The 23,831-nt window shown below is 40.6% G+C and overlaps 1 protein-coding gene across 2 annotated transcripts in view; it reads left to right on the top strand.

The window, feature by feature from the left end:
- The first annotated feature begins 1,477 nt into the window (after positions 1-1,477).
- Positions 1,478-23,831, top strand: part of COL4A4 (collagen type IV alpha 4 chain) — a 119,589-nt gene continuing 97,235 nt past the window's right edge. Inside the window, exons 1-4 of one of the 2 annotated variants that reach the window (XM_076005994.1) lie at positions 1,478-1,690; positions 14,947-15,117; positions 17,634-17,676; positions 21,676-21,753. In XM_076005994.1, coding sequence (XP_075862109.1) covers positions 15,062-15,117; positions 17,634-17,676; positions 21,676-21,753 — 177 coding nt within the window. In that variant the 5' untranslated portion in view covers positions 1,478-1,690; positions 14,947-15,061. Of the gene's footprint in view, positions 1,691-1,910; positions 2,078-14,946; positions 15,118-17,633; positions 17,677-21,675; positions 21,754-23,831 lie in introns of those variants that run through there. The other variant, XM_076005995.1, reaches the window with a different exon arrangement.

Below are 23,831 nucleotides of genomic sequence, written 5' to 3'. Positions count from 1 at the left end.
CTAAATGTAAATTGATAGGTTCAATTAACTTTAGTATATTGTGAAAAACTATGTAAGAGAGCAAAAAGAAAAAGAGGTAGGTCTGAAATACTGACATGGACAGATCTGTAGGTTGCAAAAGGATACAGAACATGGTATCAATTATGTTAAAAACCAGAAAGACCTATAAGTTTGTGGTACATAAATGTGTATGTAAATGCATGGAAAATATCTGGAAAAACATGAAAGTGGTGAGAAGGGATACCTCTTTGAAGACAAGGAAGTGGTGAGAGGTTTGGGGATAGTCAATGAGGGCTTTAGTTCCATCTACAATGTCTATTATGTCTTCATTTAAAGTTTAAATAAAATAGAAAAAACCTGAATTATATGTGCCCATAGGTTCTAAAACTCTTTTCATGTAACACGTAAATATTTCTGTGACTATTAATTTCCAACCAAAGTCTCAGTCATAAAATTTGTAAAACATCTGCTCATCCTTGGAAATGAGACGTACTACCCCACGTTATCACCCAACTTAGTTTTTTTAAGTTTAAAAATAACGCAAAGCATCTGAAAAGTTACACTTCACTTCCACAAGTTGAAATCAAGTCAGTCAACTCTAGGAGGCACAGTAGTTTCCGGGACACTCATCTTTAACGGCAAAGCATAAGAAATACAGAGTGGATTCCAATGAACCCAGGATCACTAAAATTCCAAGTCAAAATCAAAACGAAGTGACAGATTGCTTCATTTCTCCTAACCTGAGTTCTATTTCTAAGGTGCTCCTCATTTTTCAGCGATAGCATTTGCTTTTCCCAACAAGAGCAATGGAACACCGGAGGACCAGTTTTGGCACGGAGGAAACTGAGCCCCGGAGAGGCGAGGGCTGAGCGCGAGGTCCTAACTGGGAAGCCTCAGAGTCCCTGCTCTCAGCCAGCCCCAGCCGCGGCTCTGAGTCCCCGACGTGACACCGCGCATCCCCACATCCGGCGTTCTCACCTATCACCCCTGGCGATTATCTGTGTGTCTCTGTATTTATTTACTGGCCTTTGAAGGCCTCTCCCCCCATCCCTGACTCCTAGGGAACTTGATAACGCCCCCTCTCGCCTGTTCCCCCAGCCCGCGCGTTCCACCTGTTCCCCGGCATCCCGCTGGCTGCCAGTGCCGGACCTGCGCGGAGCCCTCGGCCGCGCCACCGGCCAGGCAGCGGCTCGGGGGCGGCGCGCTGGTGGTTCGGGCCGGGGTCGGGGTGGGGGCCCGAGTGCGGGCGGGGTCGCGCGGCGGGCACTCACCTTGCTGGCCGCGGGCGCCGCCGCCAGGAGCACCAGCAGGAGCGGCAGCAGGAGCGCCGGCGGCCCGCGCGCCGCGCCGGGGCGCATGGTGGGCGCCCGCTCGCAGCCCCAGCGCGTCCGGGGACCCGCAGGCTCTCGGGCCACCGCGGCCCCTGCGCAGCGCGGGTTGGGGAGCTCCGGCGGTGGAGCTCGCCTCGCCAGCCGGCCAGGGCGGGTTTTGAAGGGCTCAGCTGCGCGGCCCGTCCCTCCCCACCCAGGCTTTTGGTTGTGGCTCCAAGGGAGGGAAGACGTGGCTCAGGTCCCGCCCTCGTACCCCCCTCCCTCCCGACTTACCAGGCAGTGTCCCTTCGACCCGGGCAGCGTGCCCAGGAGGCGAGAAAGGGCTGGGCTCCTGTGGGGCAGGTGGGCGCGGATCCAGGGTAAGCGGCTAAGAAGGCGAAGCTCCCGAGGTCCTGGGACCCAGGCCGGGTAGGGGGGTGCAAGTCGGAGGTGGGGGCTTTGGGGGTGGCTGTGGGGAGGTGGCCGCGCAGGGTGGAGGGAGTGGCCAGCGGCCCTGCCCAGATTAAGCGGGAGGCGCGCGGGGCGTCTGCATTCGCGAGGCCCGGCTGGCTCCCTGCGCCCGCGGCCGCGCCTCTCGGGCTCTTCCCTTCGCCTCCCCGCCTCCGACCTGCAGTCGCGGGTTTGGCCGTGAGAGCGCGGAGAAGAGGCGGCGGGTCCCGGGCGGGTCTGGGCTAGGCGGAGCCGAGAGGGGCGCGTCCCGCGGGCGGACAAGGCGGCAGCTCCGGGCGCTGAGGTGACCCGCCGAGGTAAGGCGCCCGCAGGCTGGGCCACCGCTGCGCCAGGGCCCGGACACCTGCCTGGGAGAGGGCGGTGGAGGAGGTGTGGTGTTCTAGGGGTGGCGGCCGGGCCCAGAGCTGTGGCCCGGGGGTCACGAGAGGAGAGCTCGTCTGGCTCCAGAGTTTGTGCGCCTGGGTTTGAACTGGGCGCTGTGTTTTGATTAATTTGGAGGCTCGAGTTACCGGCCTGGCAGCCTGGGCACTGGAAAATGCCAAGGGCAGGAGGCAGCTGAGGAGAAAGCAAGCCCTCTCTCCGCTGAGTTGAACTGGATTTTCAGGCTAAATCTTATCTGCGGAAATGCAGGGGAAAACAAGACCCACTCCGGGCAGGGTGTCTCCCTAGGGAGAGTGCTCTTCCTGCTGTGGGTGGCCTTGGTGGCCGTCTTCCAGCGGGCTCTTGTCTTTTCTTGTGCCAGGGACTACTTCGGCTAGGTGAAGCATTTAGACCCCTTCTCAGAGTCATATTGCTGAATGTGTAAAATACAATTAAATCAGAATCAGTTTTACCGGAATACAGTTATCAACGTACTAAGTCATGATATAGTGACATATGTGCGTCATCATTATTGCATGAATATATATATATTATTTATTATAAATCTAACAGCAGGTCTATTAAATAACTGTGATATCAGAGTAGTGGTGACTGCAGTTGGGATTTAAAGATAATTGCCCAAATTAAAATGTGACATGAAAATATCAGTGGGTGCAAACTCTCGAGAACTGTGACCTGTTGCCTCCAACTCATAACTGAAGGACATGAGGAACTTTTGTGAAATATTCGTAAATGTAAAGGTGTGATTTTTTTTCCCTCATCTAATCCAAGTTCACAGATCATTGAATTCCATCGCCACGTTAAGAACCCTTGCTTTGGAGCAATGTTGTTGATATCTGGGATAATTGGTTATTTATTAAACACCAAATGTAAACTATGCAGTTGCTCACCGATTATGGGGAACCACTGCTTGCAGTTAGAATGGGGAGTCTACTGGTGTCTTAGACCTTTGTGGCTAAGTAGGTAGGCGAAACCCTAACAGTGAATGAAGACATACCTTCTCGCCCTTTTTTTTTTTTGGCTGTAGAGTGAATTTTACAGTCATTGTTCGACCTTTTATGCCAGTGCTTTTCAGCTGTGGCTGTGCATTAGAATCTCCTTAGTAGGATCTAAAAAATCTGCTATCAAGACCATCCCAAGCCAATTATATCAAACTCTGTAGCAGTGGGAGTCAGGCATCCGTGTGTTTTAGAGTTCCCTGAGGATTCCCCAGTGCAATCAAGTTTGAGAGCCACTGTTTTCATGTACGTGTTGGTTAGCTGCGTCGAATTAGGGTCTCCTCCTAGTAGAATGATAAAAAGGACATACTTTAAACTCTTTATTAGACTTAAGGGCACTGGAATTTGTGCTCAGATCACAGATGTTGCGGTGTGGTGTGTAGTAGCTTCTCCCCATTGGTCGGAAAGGTTCTTGTAGAGCCTCCTGCCATCCTTGCAGGATAAAATAGCAGGTGTTCTGTTGATGAAGTGACAGTGTCCAAGAGTGCTGAGAGGCACATGATAATCTTTCATGAACTGAAATTACTTCCTTTAAAAAAAGTAAAAACAAAAAAAATATCAATGCTAATGTTAAATACTCCTTCTATTTGCTGAATTTCAGGTGATTTCTTAATTTGAATTTTAGTTGCCTTTTCCTGAAACCAAGTCATTTTAATGAGAAGACCAGACTTGGCTTTATCAACTTGGGAATAGAAGAAAGCAGTCAACTGCAAGACATTTCTGATGCAGTGACAAAGCAGGAAAGAACCTTGTGATATAAAGACAGTAAGGAGGAAGCAACAGTTGAGAACTTGGTCTTCAGAGTAGACTCTGGATTTTTTAATTATTTCCATGCTTACTTGTGTGTGACCTAACCTCTCTTGGCCAGAGTCTTCCCTTTTGTAAAATAGGAATAATCATGGTACCCACCTCTCCTTTAGGGAGTTGCAGGAATCTAATAATTCATCAAAAAACTTTTGTTTAGGGTCTTTATATAACAATCACATATTGGAATTTGATTCTTTTATTGTACAAGGGAAAATAGGTTGCGCTGATAAGAAATGGTGGCACAAGGTAGAGATGCTCTTCTGCGCTCTGTACTAATGGGGCAAGAGGCAAGCCCAGCCCATGAGGTTAATACACTTCCTTGAGGTTAATACACTTTCGGTTAATACACTTCCCTTGAGGTTAATACACTTCCAAGGCTTCTAGAACCTTGCCTAGGCATCCCTGGGACCAGCAGCTTTGGCTCCTGGGGACCTTGTTAGAAATGCAAAACTCAGGCCCCACTCTGGGCCCTCTGAATCAGAGCCTACATTCACCAAGATCTCTAGGTGATTCAGGCACACCTGAGATTTTTGAGAAGTGGCTTATCTAAAAGTCAGATTTAACCACCCATTTCCCATCTACCCACCACAGCCCCCACCCTCTTCTTTAGTACAATGTTTGGTATGCTCACCAGGTGGTATTAATTGATCAGAATAATTGATTTTTAGAAAACTGTCTTGAGGTCAAGAGAGTTGATTTTTTTCACAGTCGTTTCTTTAAATGTGAAAAAGCAAAAGAAAAGGAGGATGCCTCTTTTTGTACCTTCAAAGGACACAAAGATCTCTATTTTTGACTTTGATACCATCCAGGAGTTTTGAACAAAATCAGTGGTTATTACCTTTGACAAGTACTATAGATATCTTTTTAATTCCCTTTGTCATTTCTGACATTCCCAATTTGTCAGGTTTATCAATTTTATAAAGAACCAAACAACCACCTTTGGGTTTCATTGATTTTTCTCTAATGTTTGAATGCTTTCTCCTGTGTTGATTTTCTTTTTAACTTTTATTATTTCCTTCCTTTTATTATTTCCTTCCTATTTTCTTTCCTTTCCTTCCTTCCTTATTATTTCCTTAATTTGTTCTTCTTTTCCTAGTTTTCTAATATAGAAGCTCAGATCATTGATTTTAGATTTTTTTCTTTTCTAATGTGAACATTTGTACCTATAAGTTTCTTTTCTGTACTAGGTAAATTACATCCCATAAATTTTGATATGTTATGTTTTCATAATCATTCAGCTCAAACTAGTTTCGAATTTCTTCTTTGACCTGTGAGTTATTTGGAAATGTGTTGTTTAATTTCTAAATATTTGGGACTTTCCTAGATGGCTTATCACTGAGTTCTAATTTAATTCTGTAGAGCATTTCAGTCTTTTGAGATCTGTTGAAACTTGTTTTATACTCTTGCATATGGTCTGTCTCGGTGAATAGTCCATGTCCACTTGAAAAGAATATATACTCTATAGTTGTTGGGTATAGTGTTCTATATATGTATTAACTAGATCAATATGGTCCATAGTGTTCAGATATTCTGTGTCTTGTCTGATATTGTGGTTTGTTCTATCAATAACCAAGAGAGGAGTGTTAGCTCCCAATTATGTTTCAGAATTTGTCTGTTTTTTTCTTTGGTTTTGCAGTTTTTGTTTCATATATTTTGAAGTTCCGATGTTAAGCAAATATATTTATGGGTATAGTTTCCTGCTATATTAATTTTTAAGTCATTAGCAAGGTCGCTACCCATCTTGAGGTCTATTTTATGTGCTGTTAATACAACCGTTATAGCTTTCTTATGCTGACTGAGTGGTATATCATTTTCCAGCCTTCTACATTCATTCCATTTATGTCTTCTTATTTAAAACGTGTATCTTGTAGACAGCAAATAGCTGGCTTTTGCTCTTTTTGTTTGTTTGTTTGTCTTTTACTCCAATCTGATACTTTTTGCCTTTTCCTATGGAAAACTACATTTAGATCTGCCATTTTGTCACTTACTTTTTAGCTATCTCATCTGTTTTTTGTTCTTTTCCTTCTTTCCAGCCTTCTTTTGTATTAATTATTTTATTATTCCATTTTAATCTTTCTACTGACTTTCTAGTTATATTTTTTCCATTGTTTTTTAGTGATTAGGGATTATACAATGCATCTTTAACTTTTCCCAATCTACTTAAAATTAATATTAAATTACTTCAGGTAAATCCAATTTTTTTGTGTGTTCACAGTGCCTGGCATGAGAGTTGGCACAAAATGAGAGGTCAATACATATTTCTTAATAATAATTATAGATGTTTATGTTGCATTAAAGGTATATGAAGATGATACCAGAAACAAACTTTTTGGTTAATGTCAAGCTAGTCAGCAGAGAAATACTTCAAATTTTAAACATTATTATAATTTTAATGATTTGAATTTACAGATCTTTTTCTTATAATTTTCATGTATAGACTAGAATCTATTATTTTTATAATATAATATATTATTATATTATATAATATAATATATTAATATTATATATTTATATATGATATATATTAATTATATAATATATTATTTTTATAATCTTTATTTTATTCCCCCACACTTGCTGCTTTATTGTAAAAACTTAATATGGATTTCTTTTAAAGTCTAAAATATCTGAAGTTTCATGGAACTTTTTATGTTTTTGTGAAAGGTTCAACTACAAATTGTTTTGGCCTCGCTGTCCACATGGGACCCTCATGTAAGGCACAGAGCATCCCCTTGGCTTTGCTCAGTTACTTACCTATGTCTAGAGTCTACACTACATGTGTTTTCATGGTCCATAGTACACTATGGGATGGGATAGCTCTGAAATCTGGGTTTGAAGGATATCTTGAATCTGTTTTTGGGTTCCAAAGAGGCAGAACCATTCCACGCACTATTTGCATTTGTAATCGACTCTGTGCTCCTCCTGTATTGGAGGCTAAAGTTGTTCTTCTCAGAAATGAATTCCTTGAAATTCACCCATGAATTTTTACGAATTATGAAGCTCTGTAGTGTCATGGTTAATAAGGAAGGCTTTGGAGTTTGAATCTTGAAAATGTTGCTTACTGACTGTGTACCTCATTTGTGAAGGAAGGATAATCCCATAACTTACCTCACAGGGCTACGGTGAAGATCGAAGATCTGTGTAAAGCCCTTAGCGTAGTGTTGAGCACATCAGTAGCCCTTATAAATGCCGGCAGTGTCATTCCTTATGGTGGGGATGATGACACTGATGATGATGGAGAAGAAGAGAAGGAGAAGGAAGAAAAAGGAGAGGAAGATGAGAGGTGGAGGGGCAAAGCAAGGAAGTGGAGGAAGAGGTAGAAATGAGGAGGAGGAGGAGGAAGAAGAAGAAGAAGAAGGAGAGAGAGAAGTAGCAGCAAAAACAGAAACAGCAGCCACCACACTGCCACCAGCTTACTGGTTGATAAAACCCAAATGACAACCTTTTCCTCGTGTCCTCTTAGAGTGGACTTATGTTAACTCAGTGAATTGTCCTTCTGTATACCTTCTTCTTCCACACTAAAGATTCATCCCTTGCAATAATTTCTCTTTCCTCATGTTGAAAAGGTACTTTATAAGGTACTATCATAGCTTGCTCCTTCTTTTCCATTTCGCCAGATCTTCCTTCCTTTTTTCTGTATCAAGTCTTGCCCCGTTCCTGGGGTCTGCGTAAGTGTGCCTCAGTTTTCACTTTTATTGCCCTTTCCTGATATATCGTAAGCTCTTTTTGTCTCTATCACAAATTAGAATGGAAGGAAAGAAACGTTTATGGAGCTGCTCCCACATGCCAGTCTGCCCTAGGGTCTAAGTGAGACTCATTTACACTTCTCAGGTATTAATTGTACATACTGAGAGCTCAGAGGGATTACAAACTTTATCGGGATTCCATGGCTAGGTGTAATTTTTAATTACATAATTAATCAACTACACGATTGGAGTAATCAAGATCTAAAGACAAGCCTTTCTAACTTCAAAGCCCAACTTTCATCTGTTAACCATGAGAGCACAGGGAGGAAAGCACATGGTTTTTAATGGCAGAGGGCGGGGAAGTGACAACCGAGGAGAGAAGTCATCCAAAGCAAATGCCAGACTCATATGGTAGTTGAGGGGGGGCCCTGCCCGTTGGAATTATTGCATGTTACTGCCGGAGCCCACCCCAAGGCCAGGTGTGGGAGGTCTGAAAGGCCCAGAGAATTCATATGGAGTCTCCAGCCCTACCCAGGGAGGAAAATCATAAACCAAGAGAAACTCAGGGAATTAGTGTTTTTGGCAAGAGACTTGAGAACATTCTGAATTGAGAATGTCATTCTTAACTTGGAGGTAAAAGGCTCCTCTGGTTTTGAAAATCAGTTGTGTATTTTTGGAACAAGTGCCACCTTCGTGTGGTTCCCAAGTGGTGACATTATCGTGGTTGCTGTTAAATTCTCTGTTGATGTTGGGAAGAGACCTCAGGAAAAAAAAATGATTTTAAAAAGCCTATATTGCCAGACTGATGGGTTAGCTGAGATAGGGTCCAATTGACCCCAGATTAGCCAACTTAACTCCAGTGTCAACTAAGGACTCTGCAGCCCTTTCCAACAATTCACTGAATCTGGAGGGAATAAGAGGTGAGGGTGGGTTTGGCCGTAGTCCAGCAGCCGTCCGGTCAAGTTGGAACTCAGAGTAGTTCTCAAGAATTTGCTTGAGTAGGTGTCAAGTTTTCCTTGTTGTTTCTCAGAGAACATGAAGCTCCAGCCACGTTCCAGTGGTCCCTGGACCACACAGGCTCATGACCCACTTTAGAAACCTCATGATGTGGGATGTGATTGAGTGTTTTTGCTACAGAGCTCAAATCAACCTGAACTCTCAGAAACTCTGAAGGTAGAATTAACCCAAAGAAATGGGATTTTAGGAAGAGCCAACCAAGTAACCAGCTTGTATGCTGGGAAATGGTGAGATTAACTCTTAACAGGTCAAGTGTAGGCCTTGAAAGGAGGTGACCAGGTAGGCCAAGGTGAATAAGGCATGCCACTCCTTTTTGAAAACATTTTCTGGGACCTCTGAGGTCCTTTGTTTATTTCTCTGCAAAAACTGAAGGTTTAAGAACTCTATGTTTGAAAGAGAAATGTATATACAAACAGGTGCTCAGACAATCGAAACAATTTATCTTTGGAAAGACAGTCTTCAGATAGCTCAGTGTCAGAAGATCAAAAGGAAAGTACATGTAGTCATTGCGTTCATAGGATATTATTTTACTGAAGGAACAAAAAACTATTATTAAACATAACTCAGAGATTTAAAGTTACTTGGGGACAAAAGACATTACACTTCTGATACCTTTTCTGAGATTGGAAGCGCCCAGTACCCAGTCTCGTGTTTATCTGGTCCCCGATCTTGGCCACTGCCCCCCTTCAATTGAGGAGAACCCCAACAGGGTGTATTTATTTTCAAGATTGGATTGCAGAGAAAACAAATTCCCCATGGTAGAGATAAAGATTAGGAAGATCTCAGATCTTGTTCCCAAACCTAGCATATTTGGAAAACATCGAGCAGAGACTCATAAGGGATCCCGGGGGGGGGGGGGGGGGGGGGAATCGGAGTCCAGGAATTCTCATAAAGAAAGTGAAGAAAAAATAGCCCCAGGGAGTTAGAGGAAGATAACAGAATGATAACTTGCTGAACACACATGCTAGGAAGTACCAACATGTATAGGCTGCTGGGGAAGAGCCCGTGGACCTTCCTAGGGTCAGTGAACAAGGTGGAGGTCAGAGACCCAGGGTGCTTATGCTCAGGTTCCCTCGTGGAGGGGGAAAGGAGCTCCTTCTAGGGGTGGCGCAGCCTTGGAAGCAGCTGTGAGGGGTGGAGCCTTCTGTCCAATGGGGCTGCACAAGGCAGTTTGCTCAAGTAAAGGGATTGACTATAAGACTGCAGCAGTCATGGGGCAGCTCTCAGGAATAAGGTAATCTATTATTCTTTCCTGAAATCATCTGTCTTTCTCTTTCTGCACTTTCCTCTCTTGATAACAGCTTTTTTAATGCTTACTCAGAGCATCTGTTTCCTCTGATTTCAGGCTTGCACTTCACCTTGGCCTACGGTAGCTTTCTAATTCTGAACTCTACCTCAGGGCATCTCTTGATACATACTTCTTTCTTCTTCCCTTTCTCCCTCTTCTCTCAGTTTCCTAATTTCACCTCTCCTGGAGGATTGACCCAGAATCTTTCTTTGTACCATCTCCAGGCCAGAGTCAGAATTTTCTGCCACTTGGCCAAGCTCTGGGTTGGGCTGTCTTGGGTCAGTGGCTTTACCTGTGTACCTGGGGAAACAGGATCAAGTGATAGAAAACCTGGTCCTGCCCCTAGCCAGCTGGGAAGAAGGCAGCACTCTGATGCAGCCACAGAGATCTCTTCCTTCTTGAGATTAACAGTTGGCAAAATAAAGCATGCCCTTTGAAAGGCACAGAACCTCTGCAGAAGCCTCTCATGTAGTTAATCTAAAGCTGTTGTTCTGTGCATATGTTTTAGTGGCATAGCGCTTTGGTGTGTTTTGTTTTTGTAATAATGATAGACTTCAACAAAAACACACTGCTCCATCTATTCCCACATGATGACAGCCACTAATTTTTGAGAAGATAGGTTAATGAGATGCTGTTCTGAGTGTTGGGGTATTTTTGTTTGGTGCATTCAGAAGATCAGTTAAAACAAAAGGTTCTGTGTTCTTAACACAGGTGGTTGCAACAAAGAAAACCCTCATAGATGGTTGTGGATAATACTTGTGACTGCATTTCATGAGCTACAGAGCACCGTATACACTGCTGTTAACATGTGGGGCTGACAGTGAGTTGGGGGCTCTGCTCAACTGTGTCCTAGCAGTTGCATCTTAGGCAGGAGAACAAGTTATAAAAGTCTCTGCAACTCTTTCGTGGCTTGTTTGCAGGCTAGATGGACGCATGGGATAAAGCACATGGTCATCTGAGGCCTGCTTCTGGTAAAACAGTGAACAAAGCAGTTTTTAACCTTTGACAGCTCATTCAAGACAGAAGTCTTCACACTGAGGCACGTGGACCATTGGGAGACAAAAAGATTCTCAAGACGTATATGATCAACTTGGAAAATTAATTAAAGCAATCAATTTCCAGGTTCTCTGCTGCCAGGCATATTCTTTCACAGAATTGCTCTATCTGAACATGGGTCTTTAGTCAAGGTTCTCACCTCCTCTTTCACAATTGTCCTTCTCCTACTTTTCAAAAGAAAAGCATTCTCCCCACTCCTGTCCATCCCACATGTTGTCACCCTGCTTTGTCCCAAAGTGTGAGTGCTGTCTGGGGGGCCAGACAAAGGCAGTGCAAATGCTGGCATTGAGAACAGGACATGCTCCACCTACCAGCGCCACATCCCCTGGCTCAGGGAGTTTTCAACTTTCTGCTTTTATCACAATTGAAGGAAGACTTATCAGCTGGTAGATCGTTCAAAATAATTCTTGATGATAAGTTACTATATTGCTCTTAGTATATGCCTTAGTTCATTTGGGCTGCTGTAACAAAATACTTTAGACTGGGTGATTTATAAACAACACAAATGTATCTATCATGGCTCTGGAGGGTGGGAAGTCCAAGAGCAAAGCACCAGCAGATCTGGTGTCTGGTGAGGGCTCATTCTCTGTTTCATGGATGGTGCCTTTTTGCTGCATCGTCATATAGTAGAAGGAAAGGCAAATAAGCGCCCACAGGCCTTTTCCGTAAGGACACTAACCCTCTTCCAGAGGCCTCAATCCTCATTACCCAGTCACCTCCCAGATGCCATACCTTGCATGCCAGTACATTGGAGGTTGGGTTTCAACTTATGAATTTTAGGGGTTCACAAACATTCAGACCAGAGCAGTATACTACTCAAGAGAAGTGGGAAGAATTGAGTAACATTTGTGTAACAAATTGTTTCCATTCACAACTTCTTGTTTATGTTGAATAGGTTTTATTCGAACCTACATCTTTGGAAATAAAACTGGAAATAGGACTGTTGATGAACCTGTCTCATTTCAGTAGGAAGGATTATTCATCTTGGGCTAAATAAACTTATTGAGAAATTCATACACCTACAACTACATTTCCAATACAATTTTGCTTTTAATGTTTAATGATTATTTATTAAGATTTGAATTTTTTTAATGAATTAGATATTTCTAATAATTATAATGAAAGCTGATCCAGGAGAAAAAAATTAAAGCCCTAGAGACTTACGATCATAGGAAATAAAAAATATTTAATTTACATACATATTTTTGTTTCAGAGAAGTATAATAGAATGATCAACATATGATCATTCAAGTATAAAAATATATTGCATTAGGATGTATGTAGGGGAATAGAATGAAAATATAAATGCATGAAGAAAAATAAGCGATATAAAATTCCTGTTAAAGAGCTTGTGTGCATATATTTTAAGCTGTTTATGGTGAAAATTAGATTGCTGTGGTATTATGATCCATTGGATACATCTAAAATAATGCTGTAGCAGTTTTGATTTTATATTCTTTGTAATTCTTTAAAGAAAAGAGGGAAGTTTTTACATGTTAATGTAAAAATAAAAGAGAGGGGAGGTACATAGTTTCAAAATTCTTACAGGAGTTTAAGAGCAGAGAAGTCTGCAGGCTGCCAAGCTGGAGTGTCACTAAGGAGAAGGAATATATACTGGAGTCAACAAACCCTGGTTCTGCCACTTTTTAGTTCTGTGACTTTGCACAAATTACTTAAACTGATCCACTTTGATTTTCCTGAGAAATGAAAGTTAATACTTTCCTTACTAAATCATGGTGAGAATTAAGTGACTTGATGTGGGCCCTCTCTATAGCAGGTCCTATATGTAGTGACTGTTAGTTTCTCTCCTCTTCCTCCAAGGCCATTGTGATTCCCCTCTCCATCTCTCTCATTCTTCCTTCCTCCACTCCTTCATGTATATTCAAAGATACCCTCCCTTTACATCTCTTATTAAATATACTCGAGATTTACATTCAGAAGGCCCCAAAGTACCTTCTAGAAGTCCACTCACCCAACAAGTAGATATTGAGCACTTATATTCCAGGCACCATGATGGCTCTGGGGATATATCTGTGAATAAAAGAAGGCAAAATTCCTATTGTCACAGAATTTATATGGTAACCAAGTACATGGTCATGAGAATGCATTGACTGCTCTCAGCATTACAGTGTCCTTTACTGTCTTTGGCTAATGGGACACCAGTTAGGTTTCTGCAGATTGGTCTATCCATCCACCTATCTGTCTGTCTGTCCGTCCACCCATCCATCCATCCTATGAAAATGTATTGAGAAACTCCCAGGTGTTAGGACCCTAATCAGGCATTCTTCATCTGGAAAGTGACCACAGCAGCATTCTGTTGGAAAAAAATCCTCCTCTGTGCAACCTTTATTATGATATATGTGGAGATTAATGTTATCATATATCTATTTTGGAATTAAAATGCAAGTATCTCTGATTTTCTTTCATTTTTGACTGTGTTTCCTATTTGCTTATAATATCAAATACAATTTGAATGATTCAAGCCAATTTGTGTTTTCCTTCCAAAGCAATAATTCCTTTTATTGAGACTTGCTTCCAGAATGTAACTTAAAAATATATAAAATTAAGTATTTAGGGATAGGAATAAAGATCTGGATATTCAAAATGATTCTGGTTCTCCTTCCTTTTGAAACTATATCATGGAATGTTGTTCTACCACTTACTTGGAAAACTAGTCTCCCCTAAATACAGCATTAAATTAATTTACCCAGATTTAATACAGAAACATAAAAATAGCATGTAGTATACAACACTCATGGTTTCCTTCTCTCCAGGGGGACAGGTCTTTAAAAGAAGCCAGAGTTTTTTAAATGATCCATTTCAATTATTTGAGCCAAAGATCTCTTTGATCAGGATAAAGAATTGAGTCAGGTTTAAAAATATTTTTTTCTCTTTTTTTAATGGAGATAAAATTCACATAAATTTCATGATTTTAACTCTTTTAAAGTTTATAATTCAGTGGTTTTTTTAGTATATTTATAATGTTGTGAAATCATAATCACCATTTAATTCCAGAACATTTCCATCATCCCCAAAAGAAACTCTGTACCTCCTAATTCTTTCCTCTCTCAATCCCTGGCAACCACTAATCTATTTTCTGTCTCTATTAATTTGCCTACTCTGGACATTTCATATACATTGGAATCATAAAACAGATGTCTGTTTTCACTTGGCATAATGTTTTCAAGATTTATCCATGTTGTAGCAGTATTAGTACTTCGTTACTTTTTATGCCTGAGTAATATTCAATTATGTGGATATACAGCATTGTGCTTATCTGTTATGGACATTTGGGTTGTTTCCACTTTCTGGATGTTATGAATAATGCTTCCATTAATATTCATGTACAAATTTATGTGTGAACATGTGTTTTCAATAGTTTTGGGCACATATGTAGAAGTGGAATTGTTGGATCATACAGTAACTCTGTGTTCACTTTTTGAGGAACTGCTAAAATATTTCAACAGCAGTTGTAACATTTTACATAACAATATTTGATGTGCAAAATATATACTTTATACTAGAATTTTCCTTTCCCAGTTTCATAAAATAAAAAAAAAGCACTTGAGGGAGGTTTAATGTGGTTATTCAAGGGGAAAAAGTAACTAATTAAATAGAAGAAAATTTCACTTAGTAAAATGAAGTAATTATTTCATACAAGTTATATATATTACAGCTTATATGTATATAAAATCTTTCCATTTCTCAAAAAAATATATTCATGATATATAAAGAATGGAGAATTTTTTATTTCTAAGGATAAAAATTGATATATATTCAGCTTAACCATCACTAAAGAAAGATTATGTCCAAAAACCATTGAAGTTCTCCTTTAGAAAATATTCCCATTCCTATGAGTAATGAAAGTAATGATTTCAACATTATAATGCATACTGTGTTTTAAGAGATATATTTATGTGTGACATGAACAGACTTTAACCCAGGACACCAAACCTCACTTGTCAACAAGAATCTTCTGGAAGAGAAGAGAAGCCTGGCAGAATTGTTTCTAAGTACCAAGCCTTGCCTGTGAAGTCATCTGCTTACATGGTACTGATGAGGTGTTCCTTCAGATGGACCCAGCCCTTGGCCAGCGATCTCTGGTGAGTATCCTCAGCATGATCAGCTGCTTTTATTTAATAGTTTCTCCTCCATGTTGGCCCAATAGGTATAAATTATCTGAATGTTTCATATGTCAAAAAGGCAAATCCTTACAGAAAGCTATGGATTATGCCTCCCATTTTGTGATCCATTTGTGTTATTAAACACCAACCCTCACTACTCTCCCTAAAATGCACCCACATAATCATAAAATGGGAAACTATACAACTAAAGGCCCCAGATTCTTTTTCTCTTACTTGCTAAGTTTGAATAGCAAAGGCCTTATGTGCCCAGAGCTTCAGGGTCCCTATAACTAGTAGAGTTAGGACAAGGCACTGCACGAGTACAGGTTAACAATCCCCAAAGATGTCCATGTCTTAATCTCTGGAGCCTTGAGTATGTTATGTTACAGCGCAAGGGAGAATGAAACTTACAAATGGAATAGAGATTGCTAATCAGTGGACTTTGAGAGTGGGGGGATAACCCTGGATTATCTGGGGGGGGCAGTATAATTATAAGCGTCCTCAGAAGTGAAAGAGAGAGGCAGGAGATCAGAGTCAGAGGAGGAGATGTGACTATAGATGCCAGGGCCAGAGGGCTGCAGCAAGAGAGGTGCAACTGGCCATTGCTGGCTTTGAGGCTGGAAGGGACCCCGGAGCAAAGGCACATGGGCAGCCTCTAGAATGTGGAGAAGACAAGGAATCAGGTTCTCCCCTGGAGCCTCCAGAAGGAATACGGCCCTTCCAACACCTAGATTCTCACCAGGGAGACCCATATCAGACTTCTGACCTCCACAACTATGTGGTCATAAATATGTGTTGCTACTTAAGCCACCAAGTTAGTGGTAATGCATTCCGGCAGCAATAGGAAACCAGTATGAGATTGTCAAATGAGACTAAAAAAGATGTTGGGAGTTAAGACGGGGAAATGTTAAATAGTGAAAAATATGAAAAGTTTTGAAGGCGATGAACATGTATATATAGGCAGTGAAGGAAGAGAGGGCGGTAGGAAGGAGAGAGTTTATCTCAGAAATACAATCCGGGCTTACTTATTTAGAGTGTATGTAAAGGAAACTGCAAAAGAATCTTCATTGCAGATGATTTTTTAGAGGAAAAAAAGGAATGATCTTATTTTTTAGTATGTACAGTAGGAAGAATAGCCTAGTCTAGGGAGGAGAGATGGTGACAGGGATTCAGACCTGACCTGAGCCAGTCTCCTTGGGGCCACTCGGCCTGCACCCTTTGGAGCACATTAGCCAACATTCTGAGTCACTTTGCTCTTCTGTAAAAGGTGGAAAAAACATACTGTGCCCACAGTTTTAGTGCTGTTCTATATATGGAGGCCACAGCTGCCATAAAATGCAACATATCCTATTTACAAATGTCCAAAGTGTTGAGAACTCATTTAACAAGCAGTAGTTGTAAATACAAGTTCAACTTGATTTAAAACAATTTATTCCCAGTGTTTAACACCTCCTTCCTATTTTTCTCATAATTTACCTAACTACTGCACTGAAATGCCAGTGGACTGGCTAGTACTGGGATTATCATGAAAATGTCTGGGGAGAAGGGACTTTTGTGTGGGAGCCAATAAGTATGGGCAAACTCACCCCCGATTCCCTCGTTCCTAGTCAGGAATGAGGTACATAGCTCTGTACATTTCTATAGTGCTTACCAGCCTCTCGGCACAAGAGAAAGGACTGGAGGGTGGAGAATGAAGGCTCGGTTAGGATGTGAGGTTTCAGAGAGGAGAAGGCTCTACACAGAACCAGGGACAAGGGCGGCAGAGAAATCACAGCCCAGGACTGAGCCCCGGTTCTCCCACTGTCCTTGGGGATGATGTGGCCTGAAGCTCCAACCACAGCAAGATGTTGAATGTGGACACTCTTTGACAAATATAAACCCTAGAAAACGTGTGCAAATGTTTAGTGGTCTTCTTTTTTTTTTTTTTATTGCATCTCTCCTCTGTTAAAATATATTTGTAATAATGAAGTTACCACAGTCAGATGTCTGCCTCACTTATAAGGCCCTGGACTACCTGACTTTTCTCTAACTGTTCCATGTTATGTCCCTTCCCCTCCAAGCTATCCTCCCAGTCCAGTTAGGTTTCCTTCCATCCTCCCTCCTTCTAGTTGGTTCTGCTGAATGGCATCTGGGAGGCACTGGTCTCGGCAGTGTCCCTGAGCAAAGCTGCCTCCTTCCCTGTCCCCTTTAGTTTTCATTCCAAGATTCATCTCCCTTCACTTGTGTATCCATCCACATCTCACCTTCAAAGTGTCCCCATGGTTTCCAGCACAGTGAGGACCACACTAGTGGGGTTCAGTACCTATTTCTTAGCTAATTAAAAAGAGGAAAGATGATGATGAAAAGAGAGGGAAACATTTACTTGTCACTGATGACAAATCACCTGGTAGCAGCAGCCTGTTAGAAATAAAGATGCTTTCTGCTCTTTTTCTTTTTAATTGGTTTCACATGAAAAGGAACAGTTCCAATTAATCTGCATTTTTGTTTTTCTGTAGGTCACTTATACTTATTCTTTTTTCTGTACAACATGTTTATGGGGTAAGTACATTCATTAGCTCTGATTGCATGTTGAAAATTCACTTTATTGAATGCATGGTTTCTGTTATAATTCCAAACAAGTCACTCTCTGGGACTTAGTTTTCTCATTTATAGAATGTAGGGTTGGACTAAAGAAACTCTGAGGTATCTTTTATATTTTATAGCCAATACTACTTACTGAATTTAATGCTTTCTTAAAAATGTATTTGGAGACAGGCAGGAGGCAGCTGAGTTATTTCAAGATGAAATCAAGAGGTATAAGATTAAATTTGAACATTCTGGTACTGAAGAAAGATAAGCCTAGAACATTCTGTAATAAGCTCCCTTCCTTCTGGTTCCTCGAAAGAATCAAAGTTATTAAATCCAACCTCAGGTGTTTCTGGGAAACCTCGTTATGGACTACCTGCAACTCAGATTGCTCTTGAGATAATTGAACTAGTTTAAATCACTCTATTGAATACATCTCTATCTGTCAGAACTCTCTAGCTTCAGTTTCAGTAATTCAAGTTATCACAGGGCTTTTCTAAGCAAATCAAATTAGGATGTTACCTTCTTCTTTTTTGTTTTGTTAACCAGTTGGGAGCAGAAAATACCTAAATCAAGGAATGAGGAGCCCTTGGTCCTTGGTTCTGCTGATGATACAGCCCTTAACCTATCCAAGACTTAGTTATCTCCTCTGCTAAGTAGGGGTAAGACTTGCCCAATGGTTCATATGCATTTGAGACCATCACCTGAAATAATGAGTGGAAACACACTGTGACATATACATGTGTATATTTTCTCTACTTCTCCTACCTGATTTTTCTAAGTTTATTTTGGCATTATTCTTTTTTTCTATTGTAAAAGTCTGCAGAGTCTTAAATTTTACTTCTTTTGTTTCTTATGTTCTGTATGAGTAAATGTAAGTCCTGAACCAAAGGTGGTTCTATTCTGGACCCTCCTACCAGATTGTGGTAGGAGTATGTAGAGATTCTAGAGATTTCAAAGAGAATGGCTATAGTTGAGTTTTAAAGATAGCAATACAAGTTGGTGTAATACACACTTATTGATACAGGAATGTGTGTTTTTGAAATTTATCTTACATATTTATTTTGACTTATGTACAAAGATAAATATGCACAAGAATATTAGTTGCAGGGTAGCATTCGGTAGCGAAAGAAGGGAGCCATCAATAGGGACTGGCTAAACAGGTTATGGTTCTCCATCTGAGGGATAGCGACATGCATGACTTCAGAAGGATTTTGAAGACTTAAAATTATGTGAAACAGCAAATTACAGAGTAATAAGCCATTTGGGTAAAAATAAAACAAGTTCAAAATCACCAAAACTGTGTGTGTGTACACATTGGTGCACATGTGCTCATGTGCCTGCTTCCCGTGTGTGTATGTGTATGATCATTGTGTGAATTATGCATGTTAATGACCAAATACAACCTTGAGAAAAAGGCTCTATATGGGAGGGAACTTAGGGCCAGGATTGGCAGAGAAAATTTCTTCTGTTATACTCTTTTGTGCTATTTAAAATTTTTGAAAAGCACATGTCTTTTCAAAAGCACATGTCTGTATTATTTGTTTTTCAAAAAAGAAAATAGAGGCACAAATGTAGTACAGATTATTAATCTTCTAGAAATTTAGGACTACTTCTCTAGAATTTTCTATGTGACAAATATTTGTTTAAAAATATTTGAGATAAGCAGGTAGTGACTTTTCCTTTCTCCTCTTTGAAGAAGGGTAACATGAGTTTTTGAGAGTGTTAAGTGTATGCCCTGTGGATGTGGTTCATACTTTGAATGTGTAGTTATCTGAGAAATTGTCTTTATCTTTTTTTAATGGGTGTATATAATCTATCTTTGAGGTGCAGACTCTTCCTCTATAAATTCATTGGGGAATGTTAATGTGGAAGAACTTTTTAGAGGCTAAAATCACCTCTTGCTTTTTTCTTTTAGTGGCCTAACTCAAAGCTTTATATGTGACTATTCCTGTTTCTTTACTAGAATCTGCTAATCTGTTTTAAACGGATTCTTCCCTGAAATGTAATTTTGCTGCAAACGTCTCATGGATGCTTAGCAAAAATAAGCACCAAAAAAAAAAAAAAAGAAAAAAAAAGAAAAAAAGAAAAAGAAAACCAACTTGCCCTTGTTATCAAGCCATCTAATCAACCGACCTTCTTTTTCTCTCTGGTTGCTTTGATATTTCAGTGAACACATAGTAATGAAGCCCAACCCTAAATGAACCCAAGTATTCAGGCTGGTTACTTCAAGTGCTTTCATGCTGTCCTGACCTGGCCCCATGTAATTTAATTTTTTTTAACCTTATCAGGGTTTTGAACTTAATATTTCTGCATTTGTAGATAACAATGTTACTCAGAACTCAAGAGCCATGTATTTCTGAAACTCCAAATACATTTTTTTATCTTAAATTATCTAATTGCTTGGCTCTTGTCAAGCTTCAAATTCTTATATACTTTTAATAACTCATGAGAATTTTGTTTATAAAGATGTCTTTTTTAAATTAGTGCTTAAAGACTATTTCTTTTGGGTTGTGTCTGAACATAGTTTTCTTCAAAAAAGAAGTCTAAATTGTGTGATTGAAAAGAAAAAAATGTGTGCTGGGTAGACTCCTTGCCATATATATGTATCTATATGTGTATATTCATATATTCATATTCATTCACACATACCTATGCACACAGGTACATATGTATATATGTATACATATATATGTCTTGCATATATGAGAACTATAAAGTTCTATAAACTATAGCGTTTCAGTTGTTCTATGTTTTCCCATTATACATTGGAATAAAGGCTTAAGTTCACAGCCTTAAGTTTGAAAATGTCTATTACTTATAAAAATGTGTGATTAATATATATGTGGTGCAGTGAGGGCTGGACTAGGCAAGACCATGAACCAGGCAAAGTTTATTTCTGATGCCTTCTTGATCTTCCTACCCATGTTCTCAGGGCCTACCACCAAGAGCTGCTTTTACCACCACGTGGGGGCCTCAACTAGCCCTCCTTCCCAGCCTGCAGCCCCACCTGTGAATGGGCACTCATTGCTCATCACGTTGCACTGATGCTGGTGACTCAAGGGCTCTGTGTGTCATTGAGGGATCCACTTATGGATGTACTTACTTGGGGACTGACTGTACTTTTACACTGAAGTGGCTGATGACTCTGGGTGTAGGTGATGCGGATTCACGAGAACCAAGTGCCAATTCTTCCCTAAGGGTACTTGTGTGTGTGTGTATGTACACACGTGTATGTGTGTGTGTGCACACGTGTGTGTGTGTGTGTGTGTGTGTGTGTGTGTGTGTGTCTCAGGGTGGTGGTGACTCTTCAAAGAAAGTGTTGAAGAAAAGTTAGCTAAAAGTGGGGAAAGGGCCCAAATGATGCAAGTTCAGGAGCTTTCTGGTTGAGAAACACATTAGAGGAACCATCTTGGAGTCTCTGCAAGTTATAGAAAGACCAATCTGAGGGCCATGGCTGTAAGTAGAGAATTTTCCTAGGAAGGACAATTTGATGAGGGAGACATATCCTTGCTGATCTTGGAGGGAAAGCAAAGGGGTGCTGAAAAAGCAAAGCCAAGCTTTTCACTGAAAATAGACTCACTGTATACTCACGGCTTGCCTAACTACACAGTTTACAGTGTAAGATTGTTCACAACTTAGTAAATTAAGTCTTACCAGGAGAGAGAAATCATAGAAGATTCTAGTTAAAGCAAAATGGCTTTAGAAGGAGGCTTTTTTTTCCCTCCAGTGTCCACAGTTTGGGAAGTCTCTTGCTCATATAATCAACCCTCCTTTTTATTAAGACCCAGCGTCAATTCTTCACCTTTTTACATGTCAATATTAGTCTGTTCTTCTCATGAATTCAAAGGTAACTGTATGCTTGGAATTCTCATGAGTTAGATAGACCAAGAGTGCTTGTCATAACGTGTATATTATGTACCCAAGTGAGTGATGTGACTGATATACTAAATAAGATGTTTTACTTTCCAGAGTGGAAAGAAATACATTGGTCCTTGCGAAGGAAGAGATTGCTCTGCTTGCCAGTGCTTTCCGCAGAAGGGGTCTCGGGTAAGTGATGTAAACACCCACGTGGGCAGCACACCTCAATTTTGAGCCATTGTGAATATTTGACATTAAGCAGTCCCAGACCTTTAGCACGTTTTGGTCATTGGTAATGTTTATATATTTTTTTTACAATCAACGTTTTTCACATTCTTGTAAGCATTCCCAATTATAGTTGACTGTGTGTCAGGCTTAGAAGACAGTCTTGGGAGCAGTGATTCATGGCAATGTTTTATACGTGACTCTAGTCTTATAAATTGCTGTCTGAAGAAAGGATCCTGATGTCAAGTGGTGCATACTGGGTCACCATCTTGATATATCAGCACCTTAATGGCTCTGAGAAGTACTGCCGTAAGGGGGGGGGGGGGCAGAGGAAACAACTTTGTTTCGTCTTTCCAGAATTTGACCACAGGACTTTTTTTTTTTTGGATGGTACCTATTGAAACATGTGGAATAGTGTTCTAATTGAGGAAATAGCTATATTTATTGCATGCTTATTATGTGCCAGGCACTGTTCTATGCACTCAAAATGGTTTAGCTCATTGACTTCTCACAACAATTATCTTATCATATCACCTTTTTTTTTTTAGCTCAGGAGACCAAAGCATAGAGCAGGTTAGTGTCTTGCTCAAGTCTGCCCAGAACAGAGCTCTTGAGAACTATGCTACATTCTCTATTCTGCAAAGCACAAGAACTCTCTTGGTTACCGTCTATCAGGTCTCTTGAACATTTATTAACATCTTCCCTATGTTCTGACAGAAGCAGTTGGCAGCCCGTCAATTCGTTTATGATGAAGTATTAGATCAAACAATTCTTTAATTAAAATGACTCCCACAATTTTGTAAAAAAAAGAGTGTGCTTTAGAAGGTCTGGCCAATTTTTGAGTCAGATCAATGATTCTTTTGAAATGTCTCTTAATCCATTCAGGCTGCTATAACACAATATCATAGACTGGGTGGCTTAAACAACAGAAATTTATTTCTCACACATTTCTGGAGGCTAGGAAGTCCAAGGTCAAGGTGCCAGTAGATTTAGTGTTTGATGAGGGCCCTTTTCCTGGCTTGCAAGTGGCTGTCTCCTCATTGTATTCTTTCATGGTAGAGAGAAAGAACTCTCCGGGGTCCCATTTTTAGGGGCACTAACCCCATTCCTGAGACCTCTACTCTGATGACATAATTACCTCCCAAAGACCCCAGTTCCTAATACTATGACACTGGAGGTTAGGAATTCAACATATCAGCTTTGGGGGGGGGGCACAAATGTTTAATCCATAACAGTGTCCAAATCAATCGGTTAGGAATTCAACATATCAGCTTTGGTGGGGGGGGGCACAAATGTTTAATCCATAACAGTGTCCACATCAATCCTACAGGGTTGTGCCTGACATTCGAAAAGCACAGGTCAGTAAAGAGCAGTCTAGGAGGATGCAAAACATTGCCTTCCTGAAAGAAGGGATCATGTATTTTCCCCACTGTATTGATTTATCCTCACACAGGAGGTGTGTGATATGTGTGGGGTTCCTTTGTAGAGCTGTTTTACTGTAAGAGGCTACCTTACTGAGTACAGAGTACAAACCCCTTAATGCTTAAACTGCTTTGTTTCTTCTTCAATACATCAAACATTTCGGTCATCAGAATTTCTCTTGAGCTTTTTTCAATCCACCTTCACAACATAATGTAAAAGTGAAGCTGTAAGGAAACAAAGTTAGGACAGTAAAACCTAGTGATCTAAGAAGTGCTTTAGCTTTTCCATGTAAATGTACAAATTATTTAGAAAAAAAATCCTGGCCTTCTTGTGAGGTTATTAATATAAACATACCAAGACTATACAAATGCAGAAAGAAAAAAAGAAAAGCAACTCAGTGTATCTAAACTTTAAGACCTTTGAGCTTGAGGCCCAAGAGGAACACATTTGATCAGCTCTCTAGTGGGAAGAGAATGGGAGACCACAAAACTAAAAGGACCAGTTGCTTTGATAAGGCCAGCTTGGTTGGTCTTCCAATTTAAATGAGGCTGAGAGTTGTTTAACAGCAGTGCTGTGGGTCAGGGGTCCTCAAACTTTTTAAAGAGGGGGCCAGTTCACTG

This window comes from Microcebus murinus, chromosome 8, assembly GCF_040939455.1.
Source record: "Microcebus murinus isolate Inina chromosome 8, M.murinus_Inina_mat1.0, whole genome shotgun sequence".
Classification (NCBI taxonomy): domain Eukaryota; kingdom Metazoa; phylum Chordata; class Mammalia; order Primates; family Cheirogaleidae; genus Microcebus; species Microcebus murinus.
This window is presented reverse-complemented; position numbering and strand designations above follow the sequence as displayed.